Source organism: Thrips palmi, unplaced genomic scaffold, assembly GCF_012932325.1.
Source record: "Thrips palmi isolate BJ-2018 unplaced genomic scaffold, TpBJ-2018v1 HiC_scaffold_5, whole genome shotgun sequence".
In the NCBI taxonomy this organism is placed as follows: Eukaryota; Metazoa; Arthropoda; class Insecta; order Thysanoptera; family Thripidae; genus Thrips; species Thrips palmi.
This window is the reverse complement of record NW_023144632.1, coordinates 17,917,498-17,941,436: the sequence shown is the minus strand read 5'-3', so window position 1 is coordinate 17,941,436 and position 23,939 is coordinate 17,917,498. Positions and strand designations below refer to the sequence as shown.

The 23,939-nt window shown below is 48.3% G+C and overlaps 3 protein-coding genes across 6 annotated transcripts in view; 2 read left to right on the top strand and 1 right to left on the bottom strand.

Annotated features, from left to right (window-relative positions):
• The first annotated feature begins 26 nt into the window (after positions 1-26).
• LOC117651075 (zinc finger protein 436-like) lies at positions 27-8,070 on the top strand. 2 transcript variants are annotated; one of them, XM_034394815.1, is made up of 4 exons: positions 27-134; positions 220-406; positions 1,421-1,466; positions 2,633-8,070. In XM_034394815.1, the coding sequence occupies exon 4, from the start codon at positions 3,009-3,011 to the stop codon at positions 5,559-5,561; it is 2,553 nt and encodes an 850-aa protein (XP_034250706.1). In that variant the 5' UTR covers positions 27-134; positions 220-406; positions 1,421-1,466; positions 2,633-3,008; the 3' UTR covers positions 5,562-8,070. The 2 variants fall into 2 exon arrangements, with proteins under 2 accessions (XP_034250706.1, XP_034250705.1); XM_034394814.1 differs by lacking the exon at positions 1,421-1,466.
• Positions 8,027-18,468, bottom strand: LOC117651084 (dynein assembly factor 4, axonemal-like). Of its 3 annotated transcripts, XM_034394828.1 has the most exons (9): positions 18,212-18,468; positions 17,871-17,954; positions 17,500-17,592; positions 9,393-9,627; positions 9,139-9,315; positions 8,836-9,047; positions 8,649-8,749; positions 8,414-8,567; positions 8,027-8,339 (listed from the first exon to the last, which is right to left on the bottom strand). In XM_034394828.1, exons 1-9 carry the CDS (start codon positions 18,398-18,400, stop codon positions 8,097-8,099), a joined length of 1,488 nt encoding a protein of 495 aa, XP_034250719.1. In that variant the 5' UTR covers positions 18,401-18,468; the 3' UTR covers positions 8,027-8,096. The 3 variants fall into 3 exon arrangements, with proteins under 3 accessions (XP_034250719.1, XP_034250721.1, XP_034250720.1); XM_034394830.1 differs by lacking the exons at positions 17,500-17,592; positions 17,871-17,954; positions 18,212-18,468 and adding exons at positions 9,764-10,073; positions 10,785-10,838 and having other exon boundaries at positions 8,029-8,339; XM_034394829.1 differs by lacking the exons at positions 17,500-17,592; positions 17,871-17,954; positions 18,212-18,468 and adding an exon at positions 9,764-10,409 and having other exon boundaries at positions 8,029-8,339.
• The window catches only part of LOC117651083 (facilitated trehalose transporter Tret1-like), a 26,889-nt gene continuing 15,530 nt past the window's right edge, over positions 12,581-23,939 (top strand). Inside the window, exon 1 of the mRNA XM_034394826.1 lies at positions 12,581-12,852. Within this exon, the coding sequence (XP_034250717.1) occupies positions 12,803-12,852 (50 nt within the window). The 5' untranslated portion in view covers positions 12,581-12,802. The remainder of the gene's footprint in view (positions 12,853-23,939) is intronic.

Below are 23,939 nucleotides of genomic sequence, written 5' to 3'. Positions count from 1 at the left end.
CAATCTGAAGCGTGCGCTTGTCATTTTAGATTCCCCACGACCCCCACTTCGCTTCCGGTTGCGTCCTGCAGATAGTGCACGCCCACCACACCCACCCACACGGCATTAGCAAACAGATTCGTTTTGAAACAACAGTGAGTGCAAGAAACTGCTTTCCCATAATCAGGCCTTTCAATTTTGCTCAAGCTGTTTTCATTAATTTCCTTTCCCCAATTTAAGGATGTCTCCAATAACTCCACGTTGAAAAACAACACGGCTTGTAGCAGAAGGATGACAAGTGGAGAATCGTCCAAAATGGCGTCTAGCAGCGTCTGCCACGAAACTGCCACAAAATTTTAATTTTGTGGCCTGTTTTTGACAAACTGGCAGAAGACTTGTTCAAGATCTAGCATCTGCTACCCATCAGGTAATCTTCGCTCCTATTTCTTGTGCACTTGAGTGTAGGTTACAAGGGAAATCTGTGTTTTTGTGTCCATTGCAGACGAGAATGATCGTAATCAAATCAATACTCTATCCAAGCACATTACATAAATGGGCAGTGGCTGTCGCCGCTGTTATTTCGTAAATATTTTATACGTGTTGCATTGTTTTCGTCATTCAATTTCCTGAGCTAGAGGTAAAGGTCCTAGTCTCGTTTGCCAATGGAACTGTTTCTCTCATCAGGAACAGACAAACTGGAAGTGACATGATACGAGAGTTTTCGGCGTCATCTGCATTCGCACTGCAGTCTGCAGCTGAGGCTTTTGGTCAATGTTCGTCTCGTCTATTTTCCACCTCAACCAAACGTTTTCAGGGCTTCTCGGGTTTAGTGCGAACCAGGTGCAGATACGGCCTAATGTTAACCTTTCACAGTTGATGAGATTTCAGCTAGCAGTTTAGTTGGGATATTCTCCATTGTTGTTGTTGTTTTCTCGTCTGAGGTCAATGTTTATTTGGATTTTTCTCTCTAATTTTCTAATGAGCTGAACTGGCTTATGTTGCCTGATGCTGTATTATAAACTTTAAGTTGACTGAGAGTATTTTCAAATAATGCGGTCAGGGCAGCATTGAGAGAGAATTCCACTGTTTGGAGTTGTACATCGTAACTATCATTCTTAAAACATTATATTTTGTTTTCAAGTTTTAAAAAGATGCATTTAGCTTCAATCTGATGACATTTTATGTTTTTCTGACATTTTTGCCCTGAAGATGCATTTAGGCTTGATGATAACTTAGTGGTGTAGCAAGGACTGGATCAATGCAGCTAAAATTGCCCGTGGGTCAATCATGAGCCATTGTCTGCTTCTCTTGCGACCTGATCCGACCCACTAAGCTAAACCACCTAGAAATGAATGAGCGTTAATGCACCTTAATAATGGTATTTGGTATTTCATAGAAATGCTTTTAAATGAACAGTTTTGCTTTTCTTGTTCCATTGCAGCTCACCTCAGCTCGTTGTTTGTGAAGCATTCATTATGAGGAGTTTGGTGAGAACTGAATTGAGTACAAATGCTCAGTTCTTAAAGTTTTTATTATTTTTCATTTATTTTCAATGGTTGTGGTGGGTTAGATGGAGAACTCTTCATTGCAGCATGGCTGGTGTTGGATTCCTTTATGTATATAAGGGAATTATTATTTGGTGTTGGGTTGTAAACTAGTAGTATTGACTTTAATTTTATTATTAACACTTCTTATTTAGATTCGTCAGGAACACCTTGTGTCGTTTATTGTTTCCAAATAGTTCTGATACTGTCATTTTAGCATCTTCTGATTTGAAATACTTTTTGCAACTCTGTATTTCTTTGTATTGCATTCAAGTCTCCCCTCAGAACCTAGGATATGCATCCAAGTCTTCTCAGTTCACAAACTTTTTTTTTCTCCTGAGTCTGTAGTCTTAATAATTAAGACATTTTCTCTTCCTTATGACTGTCCTTTACTTTCTTCTCTTGAGGCAGGCACTAAACCATCAGGCACCAAACCATCAGGTACTAAGCTTCTTTTGCTTTTACCATGGGTTTGTTGTAAGTGGCTTACTTCAAAGGAGACTTGAATGCCTGATGAATACTACATCTACACAAAGAGTAAAAAAAATAAAATTAATGCATGTGTCTGGTAGGTTTCTTAGAGAAGAGGGGAGGTTCCCTCTCCGAACCAAATATACCTTAATGACTCACTTGGCATGCATCTGTCTGATTAAGGTGGAAGGGTGATTGTATTTCAGTCATTTTATTATTAGTAACCATACTTTCACAATACTAAATCATTCATTCACTTTGTTTGTTCACTTCTGAATTCTTTCAGACAGGTCATTTAGAACAAATTTAATCTTCTCTCAAATGCAAAATATATTTAAATTTTGGTTACAGAATTTTCATTACTAATATATTTTTCTTACACACTTTATAGGTGACGGTGCCCTTAATACTATGTGCCGTAACTTTTTTTTTTCAAATTTAAATTGATGGATATATTTTTCATATATTTATGTGTACTGTTCATAGGTCAGCAAGGAAAAAAGCTGTTCCCTGTGTAGAATTTTCAACATTACTTTACCTAAGATTTTTGTTCAGTGAACAAATTATGAGGAAAAGAGCCATGTGCTGTTTTGTGAGTACTATGCTCAATCAACTGATGATTTCGTGTGGCATTACAGGAGTTGAATTTCACTCGAGGAGTTGCGGACATAGTACTTGATGGTGCATGGATGCTGCATCACTTGCGGCTGATTGGAGCATGGTGTCAGCTGCATCTCTTCATAACAACAAGTCATCTCCCTTTGGTGCTGGTTCCTTCTCTCATCTTGTCTTCTAACTTAGTACAAAGGACTCTGGTGGTCCTTTTTAGTTTTGGCATAATGGTGTTATAAACTTTAAGTCATCTGTCCTGAAAAGTCTAGTCCTTTGGTGCCACTAGTGTAAAGTAAAGAAGTAAACCTTTCAAACCATTTTTGAATTCAAATATTGGTGAATGTAAAATTCTAACAGTCCAATTGTTGGTTAAGGGTGTGTAAATCTTGTAACATAATCGCCATGACTCGTGCAAGTGCTCGTTCCAAGGCCAAAGCAGTCCAGGTAGGAGGCGCTGAGGAAAGCAAAGAAAATACCAAAGAGACCAAGAAGCATAGTAAAAATGCCAAAGAAGCTACTAAAAATACCAAAGTATCTTCAAATGAGGGGCCTGCCAAAGCCGTAACCCAAGCAAAACCAAGACCTCCCGTAAGGAGTATTGTCAAGGAAGAAAACCTTGAGCTAGCTGCAGAATTAGAGGCCTTATTGAAGAAGGTCAATGTTGAAGCATCTGAAGTCAATCTTCGCTTCAAGGCAGAGGGCGAAGAGGATGATGAAGAGGATGAAGAGGAGGAGGAGGAGGAGGAGGAGGAGGAAGAAGAAGACGAGTTGGATGATGAAGCAGATAAAGAAGAGGATGATGTAGACGAAGATGGAGATGAAGATGATGATGAAGAAGAGGATGATGATGAGGATGAAATTGTTGCTAGTCCTGATGGAAAAGAAAAGAAAGAATCTGATGTTGGTTATCAGTGTGCTTTTTGTGAATACACATTCACTCGTAAGAGTATGTTGAAACGGCATGTTCGTATCCACACAGGTGAGAGGCCCTACGCTTGTGATAAGTGTGATGCTAAATTCACTCAGCAAGGAGGTTTGAAGACGCATATGTTATGTAAACACCGAGATCAGATCGATCAAAAAGATAAAATTATGTATCAGTGCCATCATTGTGATCGATCATTTGTCATCAAAGAGAGACTGCGTATTCATCTACGCGTTCATACTGGTGAATTGCCATATGTTTGTCATATTTGTTCTAAGAAGTTCCGACGTAATGGTGGCCTTCTTCAACATCTTCGAAGGCATGTTGGCATGCGTCCCTATACCTGCGAAATTTGCAAAGCATCTTATTATAATTCAACTAATTTAAAGACGCACATGAAACGCCATTTAGGTGTACAAGATTACGTATGTGATCTCTGTGGAAAGGGCTTCACAAGGAGAGATGGTCTCCGGAAACATCTAGCTTGCCTTCATTACGACCAATGCGCATTCAGGTGCTCCATCTGCAATAAGTCGTTTAAGGGGCACATTTTGTCCCACTTGCGAATGCACTTAAAAGAAAAGCCGTTTAAATGTGACATTTGTGGCATGCGTTTTGTGCAGAGCTCACAACTTGTTGTCCACACAAGAACACACACTGGAGCAAAGCCTTACCCCTGCCAAATTTGCAAAGTTGCCTTTTCTCATTCCTCTGCTTTACGAATGCATATTAGAAGGCACACTGGTGAAAAGCCTGTGAAATGTATGCTTTGTCCAGCTGCATTTGTGCAGCTTCCTCACCTCAAGAAGCACATGCGGTGCATCCACAAGTCTGACAAGCCGTATGTATGTGTTCCTTGCAACAGTTTCTTTAAGAAGAAAGTAGAGCTTGAGGAGCATATGAAGGCTGTAGGATGTGTCCCACCTCCTGCTCCAGAAGCCACTTCAACAGAAAAAACTTCAGAGACGAATAAGCCGGCCAAAAAATCAAGAAAGAGGTCTTCTAAGGCAAATGGAAAGAGTGAAGATGCAATCCCACAAAAGCAGGCAAAGATAGAACCTGCCCATGTTAATCTTGCTGTGATGAATGAAGACAGTGAGCATGAAATGAGAGAGAACGATGCTCCTGAGGAAGACGTCCAGGATCTACCAAATCTTAAAGGAGCTAAAGTTGTTAGTGCCTTCAAGCACCAACAGTTTTATGAGAGAAATATAGAGAGCCAAGCTGCCATTGGGAAGTCTAGAAACAAGCCCACTGCAACTTGCACCAGTCTAAAACCCAATACTTCTGTTGGAAAAGCCAAAGACCCTACTCCTGGTAAGAAATTTGAGGTTTCAAATGGTACAGAAATTACTCCCAAAGTTACCTCTTCCATAATGTCTCGGCAGACCCGATCTCGAGGCAAAAGAAGTTTGTTAGATGCTGTGAAGACCAAGACCAAGACACCTGAAGTGAACCCTGTAAATGATGTACAAGCAATGGCTTTAATGAATTCGCCCTCATCTTCTAGAAGGTCAAGCTGTGAAAGCAAAATCCCAGCTCTCATACCACTTTCTCGGTCGGGGTCTGTTTGTGAGGATGTCACTGTCATCAAAGATGATAGGTGTGGCAGCCCTATTTGCGAGCCCCTGAGATCTGTGGACCAACCCACATCTGGCATGGTGGAGGACATGATGCGGAAGGTAACAGAGCGTCTGAAGATGGGCACCAAGACACCAGTGGTGCCGAGAAACCAGCCAATGCCGCTAGAGAAGATTCGAATGCTGCTGGCCATTCTGCTCACCCGCATCTCAACAACAGGGCGACTTGAAGCTTTAGGTTTCGGTAGAATTTTGATTGATAAAGTTCTGTGTGCATCAATTGTAAGCTCTGGTCGTGTGCCATGTGATCAAGATGGCTTGACTGAACGAGAAATCATTCTAAAGAATGTTCAGATACTTTTGGAGTGGACTGTACCAAAGTTGTACATGGAGCGCTTCAAGCGAGAAAATCGGTCTACCGAAGATTTACTAGAAGAGTTGACATCATGAATTTCCCTAGTGCAATCATTGCTTTATTTTGATTTATTTGCTGTGTTACTATGTGTTCAGAATTTAAAGGTAAACCAAAGATGTGAATTATTGTAAAATTTCTTCTTTATACTAAGCTTACTTCTTTCTTGAACACATTTCTTTAATGTTGTTCAATGTTGGTACAATGTAATAAGCAAAGTTGCAAGTTCATGTTATGTTCTGGCAATGGCAGCAAAAATTTTAGTGTTTAGTGTAGTGCTTATGATCATATCTTCACCTTCCCTGTGGCCATGCTGTGGCTAATAGTTTCATGACAATTGATAGATTGAAAAACAGAATGGCTCTGTGAGTGTTGAAAATTTACTTGCCAGTGAATGTGATAATGGAAATTAATTGTCCTCAATGTTCTTGCCTTGTTCAACTAAAAGACATACTAAGTGAATGGATGTAAATTAGTTCATCTCCAGTCTATTACATTATAATTATTCCATTCTTATCCAAGAAGTATAGTTCGAAAATTAGTGTGTAGGGTGTTTGAAAATTCAACCAATTACTTTAAAATTTTGTTTTTTAGTGTACTATGCATTTCTGTGTCACCATCTTCAATCCATTATGAATGGAATATTTATTTGTAGCTGATACAATTTAGTCATCAGAGAATTCTGATTGTGTGATTATGTGTATGTAGGTATGTTTTTCCTCCTTTTCTACAAGTGTGTGTGTTTTCTAGACAAATCCTGATTTACTTATTCAAAACTTGAAAAGCTGCATTGCAATCTATCCCTGATATTGTGTATAGACAATGCTTTGGAGGACATCATCTATAAAATACACATCCTTGAGTGGTCGCACAAAAGCTACCATTGTTGAGTTAACATTTTACATATCTGTTGTTAAATTTTTATTTGTGTGCAAAATTCTTGTCATATTTTTAAGTGAAACAATTTTTAATGCAAAGATACGCCTAATTTACCTGTAAATCAAGTTATTGGTTCCTTGCTATTGATTTTTCATCATTTTATTTGTTGTTAATTTGTTAGTTTTTCATGTGATTGATTCATTTCATTCATTCTTCTGGAAGTTATCTGATCTTCCAACAGTTTTACATTAGCTTCTTAGTGTTTTGTTTCTTTCCTCTTTTGTTAAACCTAAGTTAAAATTATCTATTTACTCCTTTCATATTTTGAGGCCTGATGCATGTTCATAATAGAGAGTGAGCTTCAGAATATATTTGTACTCTTTGGGGAATTTTATTCTGGTGGAGGTATTTCTTGTCTGCACATTTACTACAACTTTCTTTCTGACTGACCAAAGAAGCATGAAGTACAAAACTTTTAAAGACACAAACTAATCTAAAGCTTTTATAATTCTCAGTGGTGTGGTTTTATTGGTGGTGGTGTATTCTTCACTAGTTTATGCATTACCATTCAAAACAAAGTTGTGCCATCTTTCTACATCTTGCCACCTGCACTCTCTGGGTAGGTCTAGTCACTTTCTGATTCGTATTGGTGGTAAAGCATAACCACTCCTTTTAATTGTGGTGTTAAACTTTACTTACCAGGCTGTCTAAATGCATTCTTCCTCTCTCTATTTAAACAATTAAAAAGCAGGAATTTAAATTGTTTTATTAACTATTGTTGTTAGTTTTTTAAAAAGTTCAGTGCCAAGTTTATTTTCCTTTTCTTCCCTCCGTTATTGTCCCCACCGCGCACATGCTCCAGTTTAATTTGCCATCTTTGTGTAAAACAATCTGCACGCTTTTTGTAAGTGGCATTTTGTACTAGTTGTGTAGTTTCCTAGGAACCGTTTCTCTTGGGAAGTAAAATTCAATTTGATGTTAGTGTATTTTTTGATCTCACCTAAGCTTGTCATATTGTTTGTTCTAGCACAATCAGTGATTAATTTTCCTTCGACTTTTTAAATTTGTGTGGGTGAGCTGCTCGCCAAGAAGTGTCAAGTTTTACTAAACTCTGACTTTTCCTGGAAATACTAGGTATTGAATTGCACATACATTTGAATGTTTAAGACTGCTATGAAAATCAGAATTAAGCAAGAATACCACACCAGGAAGCACTAAAAAATTATTTGTCTGATGCTATAGCTAGATATTGTGGGTAGATTTCTTGTTTAAGTATTACTTGTCATTTGTGTTCTCAATGGACAGCGTGCCAAAATTGCCATCGTACAGTGACTAAATTTAGGGTGCTACTAGTGATGAGGGCGGAGCAGCCAAGCATGAAGTCTAAGTAAAAGTACATGGATTTAGTTATGCTACTTGGCTTGTGATTGGGAGCTGCTGTGCTGTTTTTTGTAAGTCAGGAACAAGAAATTCATGTTAGTCAATGTAACTTATACCAACTTGGAATGATGTGTTTGTGTTCACCAGTCACTTGCTATGTATTTCATGTGTGGTTCTTAAAGAGATATATAAATTAATATAATATATATTATATGTGAATGCTTTGTTATAGTAATTCAGATGTAGACTTCTTAGTGTGCAGAAATAAAACAATTGTAAGTACAAGAATCTGCAATTTACTTATTTTCAGAAATTCATAAAGTACCGATAGATGATAAGTCATCGTCAACACATGGAGATTTTTCTAAAAGCGTTTTCACACGTTCTATGTCGTTTTGAAGTTTAGTATCCCCTGGCTTTATGGCCAAAGCCGCTTGCAAGTCAGCCAGCCCTGGCTTGAGCATGCGCAGCCGGCAGAGCGCAGCGCCCCTCCGCGCGTGGCACTTGGCCCGCGAATCCTCATTCAACCGGACGTGGGGGGTCATGAGTTCAAGAGCCTGCAATTCAAACAAAATTGTTTGCATAGGAATGTACATTATTATACTACAGAAAAGAAGGAGGAGGAGGTTACCATAGAACAGTCTTCAATCACCCTTTGTAAATTTCCTACAGCGTAGTGCGCTGCAGAACGATTCACATATAGACTAGCCATGTCCTTACAGAGTTTTATCCCATGGCTGTAGGCACTTATTGCTCCCAGATAATTTCCAACTTTGAAAAAGGAGCTGTATGGACAGAAACACAATTTTATATAGTTATAATATTGTCATGCTGGAGCCCGCCAACAAATTCAATTTTTTTCTTACTCTCCCTTGTCCTTTAGCCATTGAGGATTGCATTCTTCTGGTCTCAAATCTTCAGCCACAAATCCAACAGAACGCTGTGCAGCTGCTTGTTTTTTGAGCCACTGCAATTTGTTATAAAATAGGTATACTATTAAAATCATGAGTAGAAGAGAAGAAAGTTAAATATTTGAGACAAAGAGATACCCACTGCTTGTTCCTCCTCCATCTGTGATTCTCTCTGTGGTGTTGGAAATGTCCGTGGAGTGAATTTAATTTTAATTGATCCACATGAGCGAGGGAAAGGCACCGGACGAAGGTCATCTTCTGTTAACTGTACACCACCATCAGCCTGGGGCTCATCTTCGGAGCTAGAAGAGCTCTTTTGGTCCCATATATCATTATCTCTAATTTTGATTTCATCTATAAACAGCAAATAGATCATTTATGTGTCTACACCCCTCATTCTGGTTTGTTTTTCTGTTGAACCAATCCATTCTGGAGGTTGAATTACCTTGTCTGGGATGTTGGTCAGGCAGTGCAGTCTCCGTTTTCTGATTTTTCCATGCTTCTAAATCAGCCATTACTGTGTTCCTTTCCGTATCTTTTAAATGATCCACTTTCTTTTTTTCATTTGTTTCCATTTCAATTTGTTGCTGCACAGCTTTCCTTTGAAGGTTTTGCAACAATTCTAAGAATAAAAATCAATCATTATTATTGCAATTATAGAGTAAAACCTAAATATAATTGTAAAATTCAAGTGCTTACCTCGCTTCTCAATTTCCTCCTGCTGACGTTTCAATTGCACCCTATGTAATACATCCTCTCGTTCCTTGGCCTTTTCTTCCTTACTTAAGTCACGACATAAAGATTCCCAAACATTATTCCTGTCAACCTTTTCAAGGCTGAATTCTAGTTCACCATTTGAAACTGTACACCTACTGGATGTTTCTCTTATAGGGTGTAGAAGAAAAGCCTCAAATATAAATGGCTTAAAATTTGCCTGAAAACAAATAAATAAAATTAGTTTAAGTGGAGAAAAAAAGATAGGTCCATAGTTCTCACAAGACACCCCCATGCAAAAAAAAAAAATATAAAAATTCAACAATATTTTTCTGCTAGAAAAAAAAAGAAAGTACCTTTATGTAGGTGTCATAAGTTAATATGTCCACCATACTTTTTGTTACCCCTCTGAGGGGTACTTTGACCACTATGTGGTCTCCTGTCTGACTCCACACAAAATCCTTAACAAACACAGCCATTGTAGACAGTTCAAAAATGGAGTGTCTGGAAACAGGTTCTCTTTGGGATGCAGTGAGCGCATCAAGATAAACCGGGGCTCACTGCTTCTGCTTCTTCTTTCGGAGCGTCCAGGGAAGCACCAAACGAGGGTAAGTGGCGGCGCTGTGACTTCTAGGGAAGACACTTTTCAGCCAGTCAAAGCCATTCCTGCTCGGCACGAAAAAGGTTTTCAACGCCGCAGAACAGACATGCCGGTGCGACGAGCCTGCAGACCGATTTCGAGAGTCGTTTTCGTCGCTCTCTCGCTCTCTCGCACTCATGGGGCATCCCGTGTGGGTGCGAGAGAGACAGAGCGACAAAAACGACTGCGGTTGCCATGGCGACACGGGACTTGATGGCGCCGCTCGTTTGAAAGGCCCGGTGGTTGGAGACAATTGAAAGCAGGAATGAATAGGAAAGACGTCGTAAGGACCATTGGGAGAGGCAGGGGTGTGGATTAGCTGGAAAGGCGAGCGACTTGAAGGGCTGAGTAGGTCGCGCAGACCACTCACAGTGGGCCAGAAGACCGGTGGAGGTGGCCAAAACTCTAGACGCGTTTTGAGCTCCAGAGTCGCTAAACAGGCCTCGAAACGAACGTGTGACCCCATCATTGGATTGCTCTCCGAACGAGGAATCCATTGGTGGGGTCACACGTTCGGTCCGAGTGCCATTTAGCGACTCTGGAGCTCAAAACGCGTCGAGAGTTTTGGCCGCCCCCGCCGGCTTCTGGCCCACTGTGCCACTCCCGCTTATGCTGGCGCCTAGGAAGGAGGCAGCCCATTCGTCTCAACAATCAACACAGAAGGAAGCACTGCTGCGTCACCTGGCCGCCTTATAGCATCAAGCTCACGTAGATAGGGTTTTGTTAAAATTACTTACTGGCCTGTAACTGGATAACAAGTGGCGTAATGGGCAGGTAAACATTAACTTGGGTTGTCCTAAGATTTGTGGCATGCATCGGATTTGTCGCCCCCCTCCCATATGTCGCTATCGCAAGCCATAAACGTTGGATCAACGATGGGGCGATTACTGAACCTGCACAGCACAAAAATATACAGAAGTGTAGCCGGCTGGCTGAGGTCACCTCAGCTGTTCGGCCAAGTTTAGGTGGTCACTGCACTGTAAAGTAACCGAAATTGTCACCATCATTGTGGCCGGATAACCCCTACAAATTCTCTATTTTCCCATGTACGTTCGGCAGCCGCCTCTCCTGCGTGTGCTCCTTCGGAGCATGCAGCAGAATAGCGCCTGCGAGGTAGGCCACCGGCCCGTCCCACAACACACCGCTGTGGAGACGGTGGCCTACCTCGCCCCTTGCAGCGTAGCGCCTGCGAGGTAGGCCACCGTCTACACAGCGGTGTGTAGTGGGACGGGCCGGTGGCCTACCTCGCAGGCGCTACGCTGCAAGGGGCGAGGTAGGCCACCGTCTCCACAGCGGTGTGTTGTGGGACGGGCCGGTGGCCTACCTCGCAGGCGCTACAGACAGCAATCGGCAATCCCAGGATTTGATGAGGGGGGGGATTAGCTTGCTAGCTGGAAGCCGGGAAATTCAACCCCCTAACTAACTCGCAAACTTTGTCGGTGGCTGAGGTGGCGGCCGCTGTCGGGGCGGTGCTGCAGGCTGATTCCGAGAGTCGTTTTCGTCGCTCTGTCTCTCTCGCGCCCATACGTGACGCCCCATGAGTGCAGGAGAAGGAGAGACAGACCGTCGAAAAACGACTCTCGGAATCAGTCTGCTGGTTGAGGGCCGAGGTCACTGCCACCAGAGCCAGCCGCCTTTCCAAAGGACCCTCCCGTCGCCCTGTCTCTCTCGCGCCCATACGTGACGCCCCATGAGTGCAGGAGAAGGAGAGACAGACCGTCGAAAAACGACTCTCAGTCTGCTGGTTGAGGGCCGAGGTCACGGCCACCAGAGCCAGCCGCCTTTCCAAAGGACCCTCCCGTCGCCCTGTCTCTCTCGCATTCCTGAGGCGTCCCGTTGAGGCGCGAGCGAGACAGCGCGACGAAACGACCCTTCGGAAAGAGGCGACTACAGAGCGATTACGAAGAGCAGTTTCGTCGCTCTGTCTCTCTCGCACCCCTAGGGGCACAGTGGGCCAGAAGACCGGTGGAGCGGTCAAAACTCTAGACGCGTTTTGAGCTCCAGAGTCGCTACATGGAACTCGAACCAAAAGTGTGACCCGTCCAACGGATTCTTCGTTCGGAGAGCAATCCATTGGTGGTGTGACACGTTTGGTTTGAGTCACATTTAGCGACTCTGGAGCTCAAAACGCGTCTAGAGTTTTGGCCGCTCCACCGGTCTTCTGGCCCACTGTGAGGGGGGCGGCCCGGCGGCCCGGTCTGCTTGGCCGGCGACCTGAGCTAGCGCCGCCCCGCCTTGGCGCCGCGTTGGCCGCTTCAACATTTATTTGGGAACGCGTGTTCGGCGCCCGGCGCTCGGTCCTCAGTCAGCTGGTCTAGCTAGTCGTGCTAGTCGTGGGCCGAACCGCGAGCGGGGACCGGCGACCGGGCGAGTGGGAGCCGGAGGGGTGGGGGCGGGGGCACGGCGGCACGGCCACACGTGCGGCGAGAGAGAGAGAGAGAGAGAGAGAGAGAGAGAGAGAGAAGGGGAGAGAGAGACTTGCTCTATGGGCGAGGCGGCGTGAGGCGGCGCGGCGTGCAGTCGCAGTGGCGTGCGGGACTTGGGCGTGAACGCGTGTCGCGCACGGCAACGCACGGCAACGGCAACAACAAGCAGCAGGCCGAGTCGCCGAGTCGAGTCGGGGTTGAACCGCCGCACTGCGAGTGCCACCCCCGCTAGTCCCGGTGGTCCCTCCGCGTCGTCGAGCGGCGCGCGGCGTGAGCGAGCACCGAGGTGGCCGTTGTCGTCGTGAGGCTCGTCTGGCTCGCGACTCGACATGGCCAACGCGGCGTCCCAACGCGGCACCCCCAACAACACCGTGTACAGGTAGAGCAGTTTGTCCTCGACGTGTTGGGCGACCGTCGGCGACGGTGTCGCTGTGCGACCCGAAGTTCTGGCAGCGCCGATGTGTTGGGCCTGCCAGTGTCCAGCAGTCTATCTTACTCCCTGACCAGAAAACGAAGAGCCCTGAGTTCTCGCGGTTTATGGCATCGGCCGCCTTGGCTAGCACTGCAGGTAGCCCTCGACCGCAAGACCCCAGGGCTCTTCGTTTTCTGGCCAGAGTATAATCCCGAGAGTCGTTTTTGTCTCTCGCACACAGCGACGAAAACTACTTTTGGGATCAGTCTGCAGTAGTCTGTTTCCGAACCCTTCCGAACAGTGCTTCAATCGCTCTGTCTCCCGCACCCATGGACGCGAGAGGGGCCGCTTGTGGGCGCGAGGGAGACGAAAAGCGACGTAGTCAGTAACGAGTCCTCGCGCTGGAACACGCTCTCATTCCAGGAACGTGACATCACGTTGAAACGAACGTGACAAAATGTCACGTGCGTTTGAGCATTGTGTCACGTTCGTTTGGGTGTGGATTGGCCAAAAATCAGGTTGTTCACATTCAAACGAACGTGACACAATGCCCAAAGGAACGTGACATTTTGTCACGTTCGTTTCACTTTCGTCGCGTTTCTGGAATGAGAGTGCAGGCACCTGCAGCCTGCCGGCCAGCCACACGCTTGCCTGCCGTCTGATTCCGAGCACTGCTTTCGTCGCCCTGTCTCTCTCGCACTCATGGGCTCATGGGGCGGTCCGTGGGGGTGCGAGAGAGACAGAGTGACGAAGCAGTGTTCGGAATCAGACGGCCGCCTAAGAGTAGTTTCGTCAGGCTGTCTCCTGCTGTCTCTGTCGCACTCAAGGGGCTCTTCATAGGGGTGCGAGGGAGACAGAGCGACAAACCACTCTTCTGAATCGCTAACGCGGTCCAGGGGGCGAAGCCAGGTGAAGCCAGGCGAAGCACGGGCGAAGTGCCTGTTGCTGGCCTATGGCGGGCCAACCCAGCAAACTACGCAGAAATAGAAACAGCCCGCGAGACGCATTCCCGAGCCCCGCTGTCCCTTGCGCGTAGCGCGCGGCGCGTGGCGCGAAGCAGTGCCACGCCGAGGAGGGCGCGGCCGCCGCCCAGGTAGCCCTTTATTTTGGTGCGTGTGTGTCTCTCTCGCGCCGTGGGTCGCTCGCGACGTGACTTCCAGCAGACTGTTCATTCCGAGAGTCGTTTTCGTCGCTCTGTCTCTCTCGCACTCATGTGGCGTGAGAGAGACGACGACGAAAGCGACTCTCGGAATCAGTCTGCTCTGCAGAGTCCAGCCCCTCTGCGTGCCCATGGCGTGCCCGTGGCCCTTCTTCGGCCTGTCGCGGCGCATTCTGCACACGCTCGCGTCTCTTCTCTGCCGTCCGCCTGGCCGTAGGCCGCACGGTCAGCAGCGCCCCATGAGTGCGAGAGAGACAGAGCGACGAGCGAGCAGAATGAGCAGAAAGAACGCACCGGTGCGAACCTGAACCCCCGAAAAGCGCTACTTCGCCCTTCCCTCGGGCCGGCCCTGGATCCGCCACTGCTGCCACTGGCTGCCACTTCGCCCTTCCCTCGGGCCGGCCCTGGATCCGCCACTGCTGCCACTGGCTGCCACTTCGCCCTTCCCTCGGGCCGGGTCTGGATCCGCCACTGCTGCCACTGGCTGCCACTTCGCCCTTCCCTCGGGCCGGCCCTGGATCCGCCACTGCTGCCACTGGCTGCCACTTCGCCCTTCCCTCGGGCCGGGTCTGGATCCGCCACTGCTGCCACTGGCTGCCACTTCGCCCTTCCCTCGGGCCGGGTCTGGATCCGCCACTGCTGCCACTGGCTGTCATTCGAGACTTCGTCCCTTCCTCTCGGGCCGGGTCTGGATCCGCCACTGCTGCCACTGGCTGCCACTTCGCCCTTCCCTCGGCCGGGTCTGGATCCGCCACTGCTGCCACTGGCTGCCACTTCGCCCTTCCCTCGGGCGCATTGCTGCACACGGTCGCGCCATCTCGCCTGCCACTGGCTGCCACTTCGCCCTTCCCTCGGGCCGGGTCTGGATCCGCCACTGCTGCCACTGGCTGCCACTTCGCCCTTCCCTCGGGCCGGGTCTGGATCCGCCACTGCTGCCACTGGCTGCCACTCGCTTTCGGCTGCCTTCGGCCTGCCGCTGCAGAGTGCAGACCGATTCAGGGAGTCGTTTTTCTCGCTTCCGTCTCTCTAGCTCGTTCACGCACTGCAAGAAAAAGTGTGGATAGTACAACAAAAGTACAACAAAAACTGTAAATAAAAGTACAACAGGGATTGTAGAAAGTACAACGAGAATTGTACAAACCCTGGACTGCACAGCGCTCGTCATGCCGGTTCCATTGTACTTTGTACAACAATTGTTGTACTTGAAAAGTACACTAAATTCCTAATAAAAAATTTGCCAGAAATTTGTGTACTTTTGTTGTGGTTATTTCCTGCAAGGCGGTACGCCCGAAAAGTGCGAGAGAGAGAGAGAGAGAGAGAGAGAGAGAGAGAGAGAGAGAGAGAGAGAGAGAGAGAGAGAGAGAGAGAGAGAGAGAGAGAGGTGAGAACGAACTCTCGGAATCAGTCTATTGGTATGCACGGCTGGCTTGCTGCAGGCGTGTTTTCCTCACTCCTTCCTGCTCGACGGTCGTTAGAGTTGAAGTCAGAGCTTGAAGCCCGCGTACGGCGTTTCCAACGTAAACAACACCATTCAAACACGCCGGTGGCGGTAAAAAGCAGAAACCGATAAAATGGACATTTGGCGCAGCAGGCGGGCGGGCCACGGCAACACCGCTTTGCTAAGCTTGCCTTGGCGGAACTTTTTTACTGCCCAAAATTTAGTCCCCGCTGGCTCGTCACCCAAAGTTGAGCGTGTGTCACCCAATCAAAGGACAATGGTGGTGAGCCACCACTAGTGACTTTTTCATTCTCAGTATGGAAGCGGCCTAACGGAAGCACACAGAGAGAAATGTTTAGCGCCAGAGACTAAAACTTTAGACGCCAGAGCTAAAACATTTATTGGCCCCAGTCGCCACTAAAATATTTAGACATAGCGTCTCAAACGGGGACTAGCAGTAGTGCCACGGCGAGCAGCGCCAAACACGTCAGTCTAAGAGGGCCGAGGGCCGGCCATCTTGGTATGGTCTGGACTCTGGGGCCGCTACTTTTCATGGGACACTTTTACATGCCTTATCGCGTGTGTCAAATAGATCTTGAGTCGATCGATCAAACTTCAGCCCAGCCCACCTCTAAAGAGTTGTGGTCGCGCGACAGTGTGAAACGAAACTCTAACAAAAGATTGAAGAACAGAGAGAAAAGGCACGTGCTCATTCAAGGCTATATAGATTGCGGCACCACGTATTTGGTCTTAGGACAATAATAGGCGTTGGTTTATGCACTGAAAATGAATGTGTCAGCACCATCGCCCCCCAGATGGGTGAAACAACTTCTGGAGACGAAAAATTTATCACAACAACGTCAGTCACCAGTAAACGACTTCAGTCATCTGTTAACAACTTCTGGCCAGTCAGAAAATTAGCAACATATATATTTACTGCCAAATTACAACACTATTTCTAAAAGTGCACTCGCGCCCTTTGGATTCTTGGTGCACACTGAGCGAACACAATACCGCCATTCTGTTCGCCTCCACTTCAATTGTTTATTTTCCTTCTCTCGAAGCCCTGCGTGATGAAGCAGGTGAACGCGTACAGGAAAACACTCGACAGCACCTGCAGAACAGAGACCGTTCTTGGTGAGAGCCAACTTTGGTTTGAGCTGAAGGGGTACCACAGCGGGGTGACTTGGGACATTTTTTTTAGTTTTTGGGATGACATAATACGTTGTTTACGCATAGGCCAGCGATTTAGCGGCTGGTTCCTTGACTCTTTTCCTCGATTGCACTTGTTGACGCTATATTCATAGCGTTTGGACGCCCGGTGTACGGCCTCGAACATAATTTTATGGTCAGAAAAACAGGCGAAATTCTTCGAAATTTCGCAATTTCTGGGTTTTGGACTGTTTTCCGATGAACACCCAAAATTTTGAACTTAAATTTTTGAAAATGAACCACTAGGGTTAATATCGGATGAAAATATTACAAGATTTTTATTACGGGAAAAGAAAAACTTATGCGGTAGAAAAATTTGTAAAAACAACATTTTTCTAGCAGCTTTTTTCCTCTGATTTGAATCCCCGTATTTCATTTTGTGGGAAATGTTGTCCACTTTCAGATGCACTTTACCGATTGCAAAAATGTTAAAAAGTTTGGCTGAAATCGAGCGCGCAGTGACGACATGCATAATTTTGCAGACCTTTTTTACGCATTTCATATTAATCCCTCATTTGAGGCTAAAACAACATTTTTTACAATTTATAAAAAATGGTGTAGAAAGTTTGTTTTTAACACGGTTACCGCCGTTTGTCTCCAGCATTTATGCCAAGCCAATCTTTTTCTTTGAGGTCCAAACAGAAAGCTCGAAATAATTGAAAATCCATGCACAAAGTGCCACTGCCTTCTCAATGGAATAGTCTCCGAACAAGGGACCCTCCTGGCTTATCACAGATTCTTGCAGGACAGAATGCGTTGAGTCCGCCACGACATTTCAGCGGAAAGACTGTGTACGGAAGCTCACCGTTGTGACGGTGCTCTCGTCGAAGCAGGAGATCCCTAGGAGGTCGTACCGGTTGTCCTGATGCTTGTCGATGCACGAGAGCAGCGACTGAAACTGGAGACCGCCTTTCAGAAGCGGGGCTTTCGGCACCTTGAGGCTTGGCTGCACGTGCTGCTTTTCAAAGAATGGAACGTCATATTTGTTCGAATTTCAATTTTGTCTCGTTGTTTGAATTGGATGTCACATTCGGTTGAACGCGACACAGCCATTCAATTATGGTGTCGCATTCGTTGTTATATGGACAAACATTCAAGGAAATGTGACAAAATTCACATTCTAACGACACATTCGGTGTAACAGCGCATATTTAGCGTTTTAGACAGTGCGGTCACCTCTCTTACGGCGCTCGGGTCGCAGACCTGCCGGTACTTAGTGGCCAGACCTCTGACCTCCAGACCTCTGGCCAGGGTTCGGAACTGCGACAGAGAGGGAGAAAAGTAATCGAACGTGCCAAGGGGACACTGCTGTTCAACGAATTTGACGTCATATCCGTTCTGATGTCACAATTGTTAAGGTGTTTCAACGTTCAAACGAATAGGACATCGTAATTTAACGAACGTGATTAGATCCCCATTTTAACGATTATGACGTCAAATTCGTTGAGTAACAACAGTGACGGAAATTGCAGTGAGAATAAGCAATCTATGGAATGGCCTGTCAGGCACTAGCTCACCTCCTGCGCCGGCCACTGGCAGAGCGCGGCGATGGCGAGGATGTGTGTCATGAAAAGCCCGTACTCGAACAGCTTTGGGAGAGACTGGGCGTCGGCGTACAATTCCGTGGCGCAATTGGTGAGGCCGGCAAAGGTCAGCAGCAGCATCAAAATGCAGGGCCCGTTGACCTCGCTGGACTTGTGCACCATGTCGTGGAGGAGGAACTGCCGCTGGCACAGCGCTCGCAAAGCAAGGGCTGCGTCGTGGCCGCCGAGGACGGCGTCGTGGCCGCCGTGGACGGCGTCGTGGCCGCCGAGGACGGCGTCGTGGTCGCCGAGAACGCCGTCATGGCCGCCGAGGACGGCGTCGTGGCCGCCGAGGACGGCGTCGTGGCGGCCGAGGACGGCGTCGTGGCGGCCGAGGACGGCGTCGTGGCGGCCGAGGACGGCGTCGTGGCGGCCGAGGACGGCGTCGTGGCCGCCAAGTGCGGCGCCCTGACCCAGAGCCACCAGCACCGTCCGCTCGCAGTCGTCGCGCAGCTCGGCGGCTGCTGCGCGCAGTACCGCCAGCGGGCACAAGCCACGCATTAACGTGCAGGAAGGCAGAAACAAGCTCATCAAGAAGAGCACTGCGTGCTCGACGGTCCAGACCACACCGCGGTCGGCGAGGTGGCTCAGCAGCTGGTACGCGCCTATTGCTAGGAATGGCACCGTGATCATGGCGGAGAACAGGAACAGGGAGCGCCAGCGCGCGGCGCCCAGCGGGTACGCGTCCAGGTACGCTTTGAGGCTGCCGAGTAGCACCGCCAGGTCGCGGCGCCGCACGGCGAAGGCCAAGGCGTCCAAGAGCAACTTGCACACCAGAAGCGCAGCTTGCGCGGGCTTCTTTGGGCCGGTCAGCACCAGCATGCTGGGGATGGTGGCGAGTAGGCAGCACGCGACTGCGGCCACCAACGCCGGCAGTGACATGGGACGCACGCGGCCGTGCCGCCACCACACCGGGATGAGCCCCAGCAAGGCCCCCAGCCTGCAGCCCGCGGCCCAGAGGCACAGCGTGGCGCCCCGGAAAGTCATGGTGCGACTGAAGGGCAGCTAGCGGTCGCTGCGGACGTTCCCGTGTAAAACTCGATAGCGCCAATTCGTCGTATTTTCGTCTCCTGCGGGAGACGAAAGATAGGCGACTTGGAGGCGCAAGGAAGGCGAATTGGAGACGACAAAGAGGCGAAATGGCGACGGGAAGAAGACGAGACGCTCGTCTCCGCCTCGTCGTCGGCACGACGCCGTTCTGTCAGCGATTCGTCGCCGTTTCCTCTCTTAAATACGTCTTTCAGCGACGACATGGAGACGAAAGGGAGACGAAAAAAAATGGATGCTGAGAAAAATGAAGCACGGTGTAAGCCGGGGGTGGGCGTCGAACCACGCAACTGTGGGTTGGAGAGCGAGGGCGGAACCGCTTGGCCAGAACGATTCCGCAGGTCTTGAAGAGTGACACCGTAACTTCAGGAGTTCGCACATTGCTGTCCATTACAGTGTAGACTTTGACGTTGACTTCTCTTGCTATGCGACTATGCGACTGTCTCTATGTATGTATTTAGTGAGTACATGTCAGCAACGGATTGTACGTCGTTAAAAGGATACCAGACTTACTTCTTGGAAAGTCATGCTGCACTGATGTTTAATTGTCTCCTATTGATGACATTCCGGCACCGCTCTTCGAGACGTGCGGAATAGTTCTGGCCGAACGGTTCCGCCCTCGCTCTCCAACCCACAGTTGCGTGGTTCGACGCCCACCCCCGGCTTACACCGTGCTTCATATTTCTCAGCATCCATTTTTTTTCGTCTCCCTTTCGTCTCCATGTCGTCGCTGAAAGACGTATTTAAGAGAGGAAACGGCGACGAATCGCTGACAGAACGGCGTCGTGCCGACGACGAGGCGGAGACGAGCGTCTCGTCTTCTTCCCGTCGCCATTTCGCCTCTTTGTCGTCTCCAATTCGCCTTCCTTGCGCCTCCAAGTCGCCTATCTTTCGTCTCCCGCAGGAGACGAAAATACGACGAATTGGCGCTATCGAGTTTTACACGGGGGTTGCCGACGATGTCCCCGTCGATGTCTCTTTCTGCTGTCAAGAGCATCGAGCGGCTTGGACTCTTACTATTCTGACTGTAGCGCCACCCCCTTTTAATGTGATGGCACCTTTTAGAAGCGGGGCCTTTCGCACCTTGAGGCTCGGCAGCACGTGCTGCAGACTGATTCCGAGAGACGTTTTCATCGCTCTGTTTCGCTCGCACTCATTCGGGACGCTCCATGAATGCCAGAGGGGCATTCCAGACCCACTTAGCAGGTCGCGTAGGTGACCATTGCCGATTTCGTTCCTTTTGTGCTTATTGGCTGAGCGATAGCGAAGCCTGTTGCTCGGGTGGGGTTGAAAAGTTTTTCATGTCTGTCTGTGTGTGCGTGTGTGTCTGTGTACACTACTCCTCCTGAACGGCTCGGCCGATTCGGCTGAGATTTTGCACGGTCATTGGGTATGTCCTTGGCTCGGCACACGCGAAATTTCACTATCCTAGCTCAACTGGTTCAGTTTTTATAGCCGAAAAACACCTAAAAACGGCGAAAAATCGAGTTTGCTGCAGGCAGATCACTGATCACTTCTGTCTTGAAGAAAGGGGGTCTGGGAGGCGACAAGTTAAAAAGTATTCATGTTTCGACCTTAAAAATTTAGGGTCATCTTACCCTGGTGGAAGGTAACATATAGGTTTACGCCAGGTATCATTGCTAAAAAGGATCCGCCCTTCTTCTTGGGGCTCGGACAGATCCGCCTTTTCCAGCGGGTGGATACTCCCTTGGCGCGGCTGGGACCATGTCTCGGGCGGCTCGCCACGGCTCGCGGGGAGGGGGGGGAGGTACCCGATTTGCTTTCGCGACGCGCCAAGGCTAGCCAAGGCCAAGGCCCGCGTTGTCTGCCTCCGTCTTCCCCGCCCCTCGCTTTCTTCGCCTCCTCGTCTGCAGACCGATTCCGAGAGTCGCTTTCGTCGCTCTGTCTCTCTCGCACCTAGACGGCACGCCGCAGAAGTGCGAGAGAGAAAGGGCGACGAAAGCGACTCTCGGAATCAGTCTGTAGGCCGCCGTGCTAAATTGGTCCATTCTTGAGGTGCCGCGAATCCGCGCCCGTCCACCGCCCCCTTGTTTACGTCGGGAAGTGGAGGGCGGTGGAGGGCCTCGGCAGGGGCGGGGCACGGCCGCCGTGATGCAATGCCTCGTTCTCGTTATCGGCGCTGCACTGCACGGCGGTTTCGCGCGTGTTGCACTCTGCTTTGCGTCGCTCCCTCACTAAGCCAAGTCCACACTCGAAATGCGGTGATGTGGAATTTTCGGTCTCCGCACTTGGATGTGCAGAGTTCGTAGTTTCCACACTTCAAGTGTGGAGTTCTCCACGTTTTCACCATGCCCATTGATAGGGGCTCTGTGAGCTAACTTGAACTGTCGAGGCCGCAAACTCCACTACGTCCAAGTGTGGAGCGCTACCCCGCACCAGGACTTGGTTCACAGTGTACCTTCAAGTTTCTTAGGGGTTCCAACTAGCACTGCAAATTGGATGGAAGGACTTCGCGCCAAAATATGGCGAGACATAAAAGTCTCGCCAAGTTTTGGTCAGACCTGAAAGTCTCGGCAAAATTTGGTCAGACAAAAAAGTCTCGCCACAAAACGGTCAGACACAAAAGTCTCACCTCAAAAATGGCGAGACTTTTGTGTCTGACCGCCGTAATGCGCCGGACGGTTACGGCCTTAAGGCCGCGGTCAGACACAAGAGTCTCGCCATTTTGTGGTGAGACTTTTGTGTCTGACCGTTATGTGGCGAGACTTTTTCGTCCGACCAAATTTTGGCGAGACTTTTAGATTTGACCAAAACTTGGCGAGACTTTCATGTCTCGCCTCTGGAGTGGCGAGAAGTCTGACCTCTGGATTTGTAGTGAGCAGCCTTATCGATTCCCAATTTCTTACAGCGTATTGCGCAAAAGCGATATGGCTCACTGTGGCAAAAAGCTACGGAAAATTATGTACACAGCTTGTGTTAATTCTCCGTAGCCCCCTTATCAATATTCTCCGTAGGCTCTTACAGTATTCTCCGTACGACCTTACAGTGATCTCCGTAGGACTATACAGTCTTCAGGTCCTACGGAGAAGACTGTGCGGACTTACAGAGAATACTGTACGGCCCTACGGAGAATACTGTAAGAGCCTACGGAGAATATTGATAAGAGGGCTACGGAGAATCCTGGCAAAAAAATTAACAGAATTTTCCGTACCTTTTTGCCACAGTGCTTTGCTGTTTTCCTCAGATCTAGTAATCTCTGCGCGGTCCTGTGTGTGGCAGGGGTGCGGCACGCCGTGCCCCCTGAGATGGTCATGGGCCCGGTTTGTTGACAAGCACCCGCCGACGATCTTTTATCAATGGTATCGCAACACCTTCGAACACCTTCCACTGCCGTGCGCGCCGTGCGTCAAGCAGGCGTGAGGAGGGAGGGGGCAATCTATCAAATTAATTACGACTATCATCGCGGAGCAGCGATGATGATGCTGATTAAGATGGACTACGTCTCGCTGCTGGGCGGTGGCTGCCTCAGCCTGCATGAATGACATTTTTCACTTTCAGTCCCAACTCTGGGACCTTTGATGACCTAGAGATGGGTGGTCCGGGGTCAAACTGTTTGTCCCGTTTTGTCCTGAGGCACTACACCGGTAAAACTGAAGCGTAGTTGTATGCTTGATTCAAGCATACAACTACGCTTGAAGACTTTACGCTTGACGTCAAGCGTAGAGAAGAAATTCTCCCATGCATTTCGATAGGCGGGAGAGGGGCAAAATGGAGAGCTATGCTTGAAGCCGAGCGTGAGCGTAGTTCTACTACGCTTGAAGAAAGGCGTAAAACTACGCTTGAGTTCTACCAGTGTACTTCCTGTGAAGAAATATTCTGTTTAGGTCCATCGCTTCTTCCGCACGCCGACTCTGGATCCGCCACTTGTGGCCACACGGGTAACGGCGTCTGGTGGGCAGCCCTCGCCAAGTGCATGCAGTCGTTTTCGTCGCTCCGTCTCTCTCGCACCTGCACGGGACGCCCCATGAGTGCGAGAGAGACAGCGGAATCGCTCTGCAAGCAGCTGATCCCGAACAATGCTCCATCGCTCTGTCTCTCTCGCACCCATGTACACGACAGGGACGGGTGCGAGAGAGAGAGAGGGGGGGGCGGTGCACGGAAAAAAAGGATTAGTTGTAACAACTAACATGTTGGTTGGAATGCGTCCAAGGAAGATTTTAGTTGCTGCGGCTAAAAGTTTGCTGCAGGAGCAATAATATTAGTTTGAGCAACTAACAAATTAAAGTTGGTACAAGGATAAAGTTGATTGTGCCTACGATATGTTAGTTGTGATGACTAACATGAGCGTCACGAGAGAAAATAAGCTTCGTATAAGAAAAACCTTCAGCGGGTATCGATCGCGGAATCTGTGATCTGAGAGCTGCTGAGGCTATCCACTCCGCTGTGGTGAGCTGATAGCGGGAGAATGCCCAATGACGCTGATACAGCAAACTGACCGATGCTAGGACAAGCGACGATTAAATCATCGCCCGAAAGTCGGGTCTCCTAAGAATGTCCGCAGCGCAGTGGGCAGCGTCTCTGATTGACAAACGACAGGTCCTGAGTTCGATTCCCGCCGCAGACTTTTTTCTGTGCGTGGTTTATTTTCTTCCGT

Bases quoted from the DNA above. Each gene is read 5' to 3' on its own strand.
- LOC117651075 (XM_034394814.1), top strand. From the start codon at position 3,009: ATGACTCGTGCAAGTGCTCGTTCCAAGGCCAAAGCAGTCCAGGTAGGA.
- LOC117651084 (XM_034394828.1), bottom strand. From the start codon at position 18,400: ATGGTGCACAAGTCCAGCGAGGTCAACGGGCCCTGCATTTTGATGCTG. The intron at 9,628-17,499 runs GTGAGCTTCCGT...ATTTGTTTTCAG, and splicing joins ACGAGAGCACCGTCACAACG to GCAAATTTTAAGCCATTTAT. The intron at 9,048-9,138 runs GTAATTCAACCT...TGCTGTTTATAG, and splicing joins TGACCAACATCCCAGACAAG to ATGAAATCAAAATTAGAGAT.